The sequence below is a fragment of the Haemaphysalis longicornis genome, unplaced genomic scaffold, assembly GCF_048455015.1.
Source record: "Haemaphysalis longicornis isolate Haplotype H1 unplaced genomic scaffold, Haemaphysalis longicornis Haplotype H1 scaffold_8, whole genome shotgun sequence".
Lineage (NCBI taxonomy): Eukaryota > Metazoa > Arthropoda > Arachnida > Ixodida > Ixodidae > Haemaphysalis > Haemaphysalis longicornis.
The window spans coordinates 123,879,822-123,892,098 of NW_027526445.1; the positions used below are offsets into that span (position 1 = coordinate 123,879,822).

Consider the following 12,277-nt stretch of genomic DNA (forward strand, 5'->3'; position numbering starts at 1 on the left):
CTACTACTCCGTAATGAGCGGACCATTTGCGTCTAAGCTGAAGAAGGTTATGACCAGATGGGACGGTCCGCACATACGCGCAGCAGGAGGCCACCTCGTGACGCCAAGTGGAACGTGCACATCGCGCGTCACCATAGACGGCACGACGTACCCTGCGGTGTTCGTCGTTTTGCCCAACTGCTCCCGCGACGTAATTCTCGGAATGGACTTTTTGACGGACAACGGCGCAAAATACGATCCGCAAACGAAGTCGATAACTTTTTCCTCCGACCACTCCGTGACGCCGGAATCGAACCCCGAACACCGTGCAGCTGTAAGGATCGCCGATGATCACGTCACCCTGCCACCCCGCGCAAGCTTGATGATCACCATCTACTGTAAAGGTGCTGCTCCCGACGTCGACGCTATCGTGGAGAGTGACCGAAGGTTGCTTCTTGACCGCGGTGTGTCTGTCGCAAGAGGCATTGCGCGGTTTAAGCAGCGCAAATCCCACGTTTTGGTCACCAATTTCACCGAGGAGTACCAGCATTTAAACAAGGGCGCTGCAATTGCGTTCGTCGAAGAAACGCAACAAGCAAGTGACTTGATAGCAGTCGCCGACTTTGAACGCCCACCCGACGATACCTTCAAGCTTCCGCACCCCTTCGACGTGAATCCGGCGCTACCGCAAGAAGAAAGGAACAAGTTATTGGCTTTGCTGCGTCGCTACAGCGAGTGTTTTTCGTCGAACTCAAAGTTACGTCAAACACCTCTGGCGAAGCACCGGATAATAACCGAGGATGGAGCCCGACCTACCCGACAGTCACCGTACCGCGTGTCTTCCCACGAGCGCGAAGCCATCCGGACTCAAGTCGACGACATGCTCAACGACGACATTATACAGTTATCGAAAAGTCCGTGGGCTGCGCCGGTCGTACTCGTGAAGAAAAAAGACGGCACACTGAGGTTCTGCGTTGACTACCGGCGATTGAACAAGATCACCAAAAAGGACGTGTACCCTCTGCCACGAATCGACGACGCCCTCGACCACCTCTGCCATGCGAGGTACTTCTCATCGATGGACCTGAAGACCGGCTACTGGCAAATTGAAGTGGACGAGAGAGATCGAGAGAAGACTGCATTCATAACCCCGGACGGCCTATACGAGTTCAAGGAAATGCCGTTTGGGCTATGCACGGCACCAGCAACGTTCCAAAGAGTCATGGACACTGTGCTAGCTGGCCTGAAGTGGCACACCTGCCTCGTATACCTCGACGACGTTGTGGTATTCTCCCGGACTTTCGACGAACACCTCACAAGGTTGCAGTCTGTACTCGAGGCCATCCGTACGTCGGGGTTAACGCTGAAGCCTGAAAAGTGCCGCTTCGCGTACGAGGAACTGAAGTTTTTGGGCCATGTCGTCAACGCCGCGGGAGTCCTGCCTGACCCGGCGAAAACTTCAGCCATAGCGAACTTCCCAAGGCCGAAAGATAAGAAGGGCGTGCGCAGATTTCTTGGACTGTGCGCATACTACCGGCGCTTCGTCGCAAACTTCGCACGCATTGCAGAGCCGCTCACGCGCTTGACGAGAGATAGCACCGCTTTCAGCTGGGAAGACGACCAAGAAAAGGCATTCTGCGAGCTGCAAAAACACCTGCAAAGCCCGCCCGTGCTCGCTCATTTCGACGAAAACGCCGAAACGGAAATACACATGGACGGACGCCAGTGATATAGGCTTGGGTGCCGTCCTTGTCCAAAAACAAAGCGGGTGCGAAAACGTAATCGCCTATGCCAGCCGTGGTCTGTCGAAGGAGGACAAAAACTACTCTGCCTCCGAAAAAGAGTGCCTGGCTATTATATGGGCCATTTCAAAATTTCTCCCATACGTGTATGGCAGACCGTTCAAGGTTGTAACAGACCACCATGCGCTGTGTTGGCTCGCCAATTTGAAGGACCCCTCTGGCCGTCTTGGGCGGTGGAGTTTGCGCCTGCAAGAGTTCGACGTTACAATTGTCTACAAATCCGGCAGGAAACACTCCGACGCCGACTGCCTGTCCCGCGCCCCTGTCGACCCACAACCACAAGACTCCGATGAAGACAGTGCGTTCTTCGGGGTTGTTACGGAGAGCGACCTAGCCGCCCAGCAGCGTGCCGACCCCGACTTGCGAGTAATGATCGACTACCTCGAAGGACGAAACGTCGCCGTGCCTAGAGCATTCAAGCGTAACTTACCAGCATTCAGCCTCAAAAACTCCGTCCTCGTGAAGAAGAATTTCAGCCCCGGAACAAGAACGAATTATCTACTTGTCATCCCCGCAGACTTTCGTGACGAAATTTTGGAAGCGTCCCACGACGACCCGTCTTCCGGACATCTCGGCACAGCTCACACTATTGCAAAAATTAAGGCGAAGTACTTCTGGCCCCGCCTTACATCTGACGTCACCCACTACGCTCGGAGTTGCTAGGACTGCCAGCGACGAAAAACGCCGCCGACAAGACCCGCCGGACTTCTACAACCGATCACCGTCCCGTCGAGGCCCTTTCAACAGATTGGAATGAACTATCTAGGCCCGTTCCCGACGTCACGATCGGAGAACAAGTTGATTGTCGTAGCGACAAACTACATGACGTGCTACGCAGAGACCGCCGCTCTTCCGCGGGGGACTGCACAAGAAGTAGCCAAGTTCTTTATAAACCAAGTTGTGCTGCGACATGGAGCCCCTGAAGTCCTAATCACGGACCGCGGAACGGCCTTTACCGCGGAGCTGATACAAGGAATCTTACGCTACAGCAACACGGATCACCGAAGAACGACGGCGTACGACCCCCAAACGAACGGACAAACAGAACGTCTGAACAAGACAATTGCGGATATGCTGTCCGTGTACGTCGACGTTGAACATAAGACTTGGGACGAAGTCCTCCCGTATGTCACGTTTGCGTACAATACAGCGACGCAGGAAACTACGCAGATGACACCGTTCGTGCTTGTCTACGGAAGACGACCGACTACGATGCTCGACGCCATGCTTCCGCATGTAGAAGACGACGACCTCAACGCCGACGTCCAAGGATACCTTCAACGTGCGGAGGAGGCCCGCCAGCTCGCTCGAGTTCGTATAAGGGACCAGCAGCTGGTGGATGCCGGCCGCTACAGCCTCCGACGCCGAGACGCCGAGTACCAACCAGGGGATCGTGTGTGGGTTTGGACTCCCATCCGACAACGCAGACTGAGCGAGAAACTTCTGCGACGGTATTTCGGACCCTACCACATTCTGCGACGTGTTGGCCAACTTACCTACGAAGTGATCCCCGATGGTGACTCCGGCACATCACGACGACGTACGCGGCCCGAAGTCGTCCACGTGGTTCGCTTAAAACCTTTCTACGAACGATCACGAACTTTTATTTTCATTTTCGGACTGTCGCTTATGTTAGCATCGGGTCGATGCACTCTTAGAGGGGGGGGGGGTAATGCCGCGAACCATGCATTGGGTTTGTTTATTTGTGTTTTGCTTTTACCGCCCGGCTGCGCCGGTCTGTGTTATCTCCGTGCCAAGGGAAGCGCGTGTTCCATTCTTTCTTTCTGTGCCTCATGTGTTATCTGTTCTGATAGGGAGAGCATTCCGATCTAACGTGAACATCCCGGAATAATCTTCTTGCATCTACAATGTTCTCGATGCGAATCGACGGTTCCAGAACCACGCGCACCGAAAGATAAAAAGCTTGCAGAGCAGACGCCGGGGCATTCGATTCTGCGACGCTGGCTCACGCAAGTCACTTTGTTGACCGCTGCTTCGCCGCATCTGTATTCTTTTGAGTTGTTAGGGGAGCACAAGTTCGCTCCAATAAACTTGTTTCTCCTGCAAGACAACTGCGTCGTCCTTGGCTTCGTGACAATATTAAACTGTTTTTAGACGTTTTTTATTTCCCGTTCGCGGATAGCAAGGGTGTTCTGCAGGTCCTTTGCTTTGCCGGAGATCGGAGATCAGGATGAAACTAGTTGCCTCCTCAAAAGCCATGTCATCAACTGCAATTCCTTCAGCCACTCGGTACTGGCGTTAACGTGTTGGGGCACATTTGGGTCTCCTGGAAGCAGTTAGAGAAGCAAATCGGGTGAACAACAGGCCAGGTGAAAAGCCCATGTACTGCAATGTACGTCAATATGCACTTATTCCAAGAAATTTGAGGCTACCTACATTTGTAACATGGGCAGTATTCGAAACAGTAAGTCTATGATGATGTTCAGTACCCAGCTTGTCCCGGAGATAGATCCCTACCTCTTCCTTACAGCTTTAAAAAATACACAAATCAAGCTGTCATCGCGTTGATTATTGAGGGCTGATCACAAAATTTTAACAGAGAAATTGCGACGTTGGACACCAGCTGTAAGCTGAAGACTGTTGGGGAGAATAGTCCGTAGAAGCAAGATAGTCACCAAATTCAAATGTAAGGATGTCGAGGTAGAACTTTTCGAATCTGGTTCGAAACCGTGCTCAATGAGATTTGTAACTGCATTTTGAACCGCACAGTGTGAATCGCCTGGTTATAGCGAACAATGCATGTAAAACGTTCCGGACATTTTACGTGCAACAATTTAAAAGATCCAATGTCGACTCCAGATGTCTGCAAAAGAGTGCTCGTGTTTTGTAACGAAGCTCTGTTCAATCCCAATTTTTGGGATTCTTGGGATAGTGCAACCTGTAGTGGTAATCAATATACGAACACAGCGTAATCCGTACTTGAATAAACATTTCTTGACGGGCCTAGCATACTAGTCTCAGGCAATCAATAAGCTTTTAATGGCAAACAGGTCCGAAAAAGGGTCAAGCGGTATGGCGTTATTTTGCAATGCTGTGTTACTAAAAGCTAGCTGCACTCAACGTAAAGAATCTATTATAGTGCGCAAGCACTTTGGTGGCCGCTACTGTGGTTTTGTGGCAGCTATGGCGACATTGTCGTAATAGAGCGAGTGAAGACAGAACGAAAATGATGCAGGAAACTATGGCGAAAGAAGGAGGCGAGGGCAATATGCTGAGGGCACTCGAGACTCTCGTCGGAGCGTGTGCCGGATGGGGGAGAAGGAGGACGGGACAACTGGTATGGCATCATCGCTTTGAGTGCCTCCCTTGCACAAACTCTCCCCAGAGTGAACTGAGCGTGAACTGAGCTAGAACTCTCCTGAGCGTGGCTGACGCAAACCACGTGACATTTTCGCTGTATGTTTAAAGAGGGTTTCTAACAACAGCTTCGCTTTGGCGGTGACGCTCTGCGAGATAGCACCTCAATACCTCGTGCCGCCGTGGGTTCGCTGATCACGCGATGACTCCCTTACACGCAGTAGATATGCGCTGTGATCGTTCTGCGCACTAATTCTGCATTAGAGACAATTCTATTCACCCCTGCATTCTTTGAATGTACCTTATATACCACCTAACAGAATGGTACATGTATGGCAGCCCCGTAAAATGCGTTCCCAATTGGTTAAAACTGTTTTAAAGACAGAACATAAGCTTGTGTCATTCGAAATTTTTTCTGTTTTATAGTGCCCCAGCACTTGTCCGAATGCAAATGATGCTTCATATACTATGAAATTATTTATTGTATGTTAAAATTTTGATTTTCCCGCTAAATCACGCATTTTCCTGTTTGCAATTAAATCACAGGGCCTTGTTTACGGCTACTGCACCTAGATGGCGCTACCCCACCGCGGCAAGCCATTTCCTTGCTTTGGTTTGTTTGTGACCGTATTTGTACCTGCCTTGTTTCGTTCATGGAGACGATCGTTTCGTGAAACATGGTGCTCGCTCGACAAATAAGGTCACGTAAGACATCCTCGCTGGCGACAATCAGCCAGTGTCCTCTGAAAGAACCCCAAAGCCCCGCAGTCCTGTTCAGCTAAACTGAGCATAGTGCGTGCAGTACCAACAGCAGCATACGCATCGGTACTTCTATGTTTACGGGTGCTTTATTAACTTCCATTGTTTGTTCCACCATTCTTAGGGCTTTCAAAAGAATGTGCCCAAAATTTAAGCGCAAATGCCTCGTTCGGAAAGCTTATAAGCGCTGCCTAATTTGCATTTGCTTTTTTCGCCTTCCCACAATCGCAGAGCTGTAAGGTATGACATCATAGGTTCTGTTGCGGGAAATGAGCTAGTGGGTCGCATGGCCATTCCCTTTTTTCCTAATTGTGTAGCTTATTTGAGCGAAGTTTCCATTAAACGTGGTGTCACTATGATTCTCACTAGGGAATCTTTTGAATGAACCAAACTTGTGTTTCCTCTTCATGGCTCCTTTAAATAACTCCGCCGGAGACAGCCCTGCGGCTGCCGGCGCATCGCGCATACCAAAGAGCGACAGTGAGACATCGGCGCCGGGGGAGGTTGTTTTTCCTGACAATTAGGAGAACCAAGAAATCTTCGCTGGGCGCGCTTTTCCTAAAGCTGCTGCGAACGCGAAGGCTTAAGCGCATGATTACTCCGGCCAGAGGCCGCTCACTTGCCGGCTGGAACGTCACTACAGCCCGGCCGTGTTATCGCACCCCTTTCAATTTCTATTTCAAAACCGCCGAATTTTGCTCGTCGTTTTCGTCGTACCGACAGGTATTTCAGCTCACACGCTTTGTACCTTGGAGTTGTTTTAGGCAGAATACACAGGAATAATGTTCTCTGGATGTTTCGTTTTTGAGTTCAAGATGCATGTAACCCGTATCCGCCAAAGTTTTCGTATTAACAGTCGTTGGGAAGCACAATAAGTTCCCTTACTTTACCCGAAATAATTCTGCACTTCATAACAGCTTTAACACAGTTATGAAAGATAGCAGCCAATATTTCGCCACCTATGGTTAAGTTGTAGCTTTCGGCGAAAACGGAACCAGTAGGGAGCAAGAATTGTATCTACAAGCAATGAACAGAACTTCAAGCTGACCTCATCAAATACATTTCCTTGCTATCCTGTTGTAGTATATCGTGCGCATAGGAGAAAACGTGAGGGGTATTAACTTTACAATTTCGGATTAAATGCCCTGAAAGCTGTCGTAAAACGAGAAGTATTTCAGACTGGTTTGCTATACGAGGGCTAGCGAGAATTTGGCTGAGTAAGTTACGTTGTCTCGTTTTCTCCCAGAAATGTACGGAGGAAGCGGCAAGATGCACGGAGGAAGCGGCGTCCTACTCAGATTGAAGTACGTGGGTTTGTCGGCCGTTCAAACTTAAAAAAATGCAAGAAAATACAGCGGTGGGCAGTTATACTGACACGTATATAGTTATTGGGCCTATTATAGGGCACTGAATATCTACGTTCCTATCTGTTCGGCAGTCAATTACAACGTCAGCCCCTTTATGTCCGCTACACCCCTTTAAGCTGCGCAGCCAACACAGAAGGGTTCATCTAACAGAACACAGCTATTATAAGGCCAATTTTGTCCTGGTACCAAAAATATCCAGAAAGAACAATGCTGCAGTAAACACTGGTTATATTAGGTTCGACCCAGAAATCATGGTGCAGCAACCGCGGGAGAGATTCCCGTTTTGTGAGTTGCATTTGCGGAAGATATGGAAGGATGGTTGCATTAACTCCAATGCATGCATACGTTCAAACGGGGCTACGCATCACTAATACTGCCGCAAGTGCTTTACTACCGCAGTGACTGAGCGCTCGTCTACTTCAGGAAACGCAGGACTTTGCTCACGTCGTAGACTTCACTTAATGCCGAATTTCTAAATACGTTCCCTAATAGTTCCTAAGGACCATTCCCACGCCTAGCTACAAACTGGCACACCAATAACAAGTCAGTCTTGATAGAGAAGGTGCAATGTTAGTTGTGCCGTGCGCTGATCTTAAATGAGAATAACATCTTCGGTTTTTGATCAAGCGAATCAGTCTAGTACTCTTGACTGGCCTCCACCCTAGCCACAAAAAACCATAGGTAAAAAGGTGTGTATGCAGTTTTCCTGATAGAAAATACCACTGAGGCAGGCTTGAGGCAGCACATTTGGCTAGTTGGCGTATTTCTTAGGAACTCAATTGACGCAGTTATTATCACAATGAACACACTGACTCGAGCAATTCGCGCCATAGTACATAAAGATTTGAAGCAACGTTTTCCAGCGCCACAGCAACACAAATCGCTGATCAACGTTATTCGGAAAGGATTTCTATTAGCACTGGTACTTTCTGTGCCATCGGCAGCACCTATTGAGCAGTAAGCTGTAGCTACACGCGCCAAACGCCGGCCGGAACTTCTGACACAAATCCCAAAGCCGCCAGCCAGCCAGCCACTGTCGCCGGCGCTAGAACCTACCTTAAATCGCCCCAATGAGACGAAAAGCGCCCTGTATCGCACTGAAAATCGTCATCCGCTTCGCTAACACCACAGGAAATCCTGCCACCTCTAATGTCACTGCCATTTAAACAATGTGGCTTGCATGGTTTTGTTTGTCAGCGCACCGCAACCCTTCCGGGCAGCGCATGTGTGATAGTGACAATTACCTCCCTCCCAAAGGACGTCAATAGTACTCCATCACCCTATCCGCACGAATCGACGAGCCCCACTAGTCACACTCATTTTGCGCGTGGGACGTTCCCCAGCCAACGAGGTCAAACTGAAAGCACCAGCTTCTGGAAGTTGCTTCATCTCGAAATGGTTACAGGCTTACAAATACGTTGCCATGCAATGCAGACGATACCTCGCAATGCGGATATGTGTGTGCGCGCAAGCTCTGTCTTGAATCGACACCTAACATCATCATCGCCGAACGCCACGAGGCCCGTCGGACGTTAAGAACCCAACAAGACCATTAATACAGCGCAGAACAGCCGCAATGCAAACAAACCAAGATACGACGACACGAACTACCGAAACTTTACGGCACGTACGTCCTGAGTAGATCTAGCCATTGATGGAGTTGGAGGTTTTGCAACGCTATTACCGAGCCGACGATTGTGTGATGATTGGATCATTTCTGAGAAAGCCGGAAGAGTTAAACTAAACTAACGAAACCGCTGCTCCATTTTTTATACAGCCAAACTGCAACCTGAAAGTAATTATTGGCAGCAATGTCTTGAGAGAAAATGGTGCAATGGTTGATCGGTAAGCTAACTCAAACTTTTACAAAATCTCTCATCCCAAAGCCATTTCAATAGAACAACTTATTGGAACAGTCTTCTACATTTTTTTTGTTTGGATCTCATTTTGAGTTAAGAGTTGTTGTGCCATCTGGGCGATTTATTCGCTATTATGACTCACTCATTCCTCCAACAAGGAAGGACTGGAACCACCTTCCCACCGCCATCGCCTCCATCACAAGCATGCATAAATTCAAGACCATCTCACGCATAAGGATTTGCTCTAAATTAGTTGATTTCACATTTGTTGTTACGGTAAACGCCGCTGCTTTCTGTAGCGTCCTTTGATTGTGAGAAAAAATAGTAAACAAAATGAATTGGAACGAAATAATATTTTCTCGATCAGTCGCGTTCCAGCACTATAACAAAGACTTCGGCTAATATGTACTCTATCATGAAAGCCTTTAGCTATAATGTGCGTAATGCACTGTTATTACGAAGTTTTCATGCTAAATGATCATTGTCATGGGTTGGTTGAAACCCCAGGATTTATTGCCAAAAAATGACCTACGGATGGCCTGCAAAGTGACCTACGCAAGGCCAAACAAATGGTGAATGAATACTCGAAATTTAAATATGTTTAAAAGGAAGCCGCTGCAAAATATCTCAAACTGTGCTGAAAAGAAAATTCGGCAAATATTTCTCTATGGGGATTTGGTAAATGTTTCTCTATGGGGAGTTTTTCGAAATCTGAGTAAAGCTCAGAATCCCTTGAACTCAGCGAATGGGCTTTCCGCATAGAAATGTCTGTTAGAGACCGGAAGAGTATAGCACAAGGAAAGTTGCTGCACGCAGTTATGCTGGGGGGTAGGAAAATTTCTTATGTGTATTAAGGTGTGGACCGAGATTGCAAGTCACTGAGTCTAAGAGAGGAAGCAAATTTTGCAAAGGGTGGTAATGATCCCCAGAACAGGACTATGTTGCTTGAAAATCTCAAATGACTCAGTTATTCCCGGTTTATCTGTACGGCTGTTTTTCCAGTCACGCCTTTTGAATAAACTCTCGAGACAGACTGTGAACTATTTTGGTGAGATGGGCTCTTCTTGTGGCACCTTCATTTCGGATCGGAAATCTATTACTTTTTTTTTGTAAAGGGTTGTCCCCACCATTCATTTCTTATATATGTCATTTAGGACTCTAATGTAGCCGTCTGCTATTCCTTCGTCCTTCAGGCACCGATCACTGCAGCCGTGTTAACTGATTTAATCGCTTTTTCATAGTCTACAAATGTCCTTTAAAGCGTCCTATTCATTTCTGAAATTTTATTAGTGTGTTGACAACATGGATGTGACCCATTGTAGAGTAGCTTTTTTCAAACATGCCTGTTCGATGGGTTGTTGACTTTCGTGGCTGCAGGTTATGCGGATAACTATTTTCTAAGTAAAGAACTTGTCCGCAACTGACAGAATATGATGGTTTTGCAGTTCTTAAGATGTTTGTTATCTCCCTTCTTGTAAATTAAAACTATGTTGTCGTTTGTCCAGGCTTTGGGCACCCTCAAAGTCCTTCAATGGGCCATGAATACAAAATGCAAGTTTTTTTTAAGAGTTCGGGTTTTATAGTTCGCCCAGCGCTTGTCCGCAAGCAAACAATGCTTTAATAACTGCAACACTAATCAATAATCCATTTCAGCTGAAATTGATTCTCGCGCTAAAACTTCTCTTTGAACGACGTTTGCAATGACATCAAAAACACAGGTCTTTCAGCTAAACCTGGTGTGGAGCGGAGACTTGCTTACTGTTAGTCAACTTAAATGGCGCCACCTAACTGCTGCAAGCCGTTTTTGGCCTTTGGCTTGCTTTTGTCCCGTATTTAGACCCGGCGTGTTTTTGTGCATAGAGAAAATAGTCGTTTCATAAAACATAGTGCCCGCTGGACAAATATGGTCACGTAAGACACCGTCGCTTGCGTCAATGGTACAGTGTCGTCTGAGACAACCCCAATGCCCCGCAGGGCTGCGCATCTAAACTAAGCATAGTGTGCGCAGTACCAACAGCAGTACGCATCTTTACTTCTATGTTTACGTGTGCTTTCGAAACTTCCATTGTTTGCCCCACCATTCTTACTAATATAAAAAGAACGTAATAAAAAGAAAAAGAATCGCAAATAGCTCGTTTGGTAAGCTAATAAGTTATGCCTAATTTGCGTTTGCTTTTTGCGGCATCCGCCAATCGCAGAGCTGGCCGTTATGACATCATAGGGTCTGTTGCGGGAAATGAGCTAGCGGGTCACATGAGCATTCCCTGTTTTTCACATTATACCGCGTATTTGAGGGAAGTTTACGTTAATAGGGGTGTGAACATTATTGTAAGGAGCAATCTTTTGAATGAAGCAAACTTGCGTTTTGTCTTTATGCCCCTTTAAACATTCAGAGAATAGTTTGGCAAGCTGTACTGGTAATATATCACAACATTCCTTAAGAAAGTCTATGGTTATGCCTTCGCCGCCGGCAGCTTTCTGTCTTTTCATTTTGTTAAGTGCCTCTTCTACTTCATCGGTTACACGCCGAACATCGCATGCTAAGCTTGTATAATCAGTAGTTTCTTCTGGTAGAACGTTGCTGGCGTATCGCCTTGTGTAGAATCCTTCTGCAATTTTGTCGCTTCCACATTCTACGTAATGTTACCATGGTCATGGACTAAGAGCGTACATTCTGTCCCTGCCACTAGCTAGCTTCCTCCGTGCTGCCTTCGAGTTCCTTATTCTTCAAACATGTCCTCGATGACCACCATGTTGTACACACGAATGTTATTTGTTTTATTTCTCTTTATTTATTTTGTTTGAGAGCTCCGCTAATTCAATTATATTCACCGTAACCCACAATTTTATGTTCGGACGCTTCGTGATAAGTTCCTTTGTTTGGTGAGTTAGTGTTGCAGTTTGTTTCCATCATGCTGATTCTCCAATAGCCGCTGTAGACTCTCCGATTGCTGTAGTTAGGTCGTCCTTTAGGGTGTCAAGTCTGCTTTGGTTCTCGTCGTCTAAAAGCACGAATTGTTTGATGGGTGATTTTAAACTCTAAGGTTGTGCTTCTGACAGACGTGACGCTGGGTTTTCTACTTCTTACTAGTTTCCTTCATTCGTTATTGAGATTTACCCTTACTGTGCACATGACTATCTTATGGTCACACACCAATTCTTGTTTGGAACCTCCACAATCTGCACAACACAT

The 12,277-nt window shown here is 47.3% G+C and overlaps 1 protein-coding gene across 1 annotated transcript in view; it reads right to left on the reverse strand.

The window, feature by feature from the left end:
• Window positions 1–3,901: 3,901 nt before the first annotated feature.
• Window positions 3,902–12,277, reverse strand: part of LOC144148461 (protein lev-9-like) — a 38,672-nt gene continuing 30,296 nt past the window's right edge. Inside the window, exon 6 of the mRNA XM_077680001.1 lies at window positions 3,902–4,068. Coding sequence (XP_077536127.1) covers window positions 4,021–4,068 — 48 coding nt within the window. The 3' untranslated portion in view covers window positions 3,902–4,020. The remainder of the gene's footprint in view (window positions 4,069–12,277) is intronic.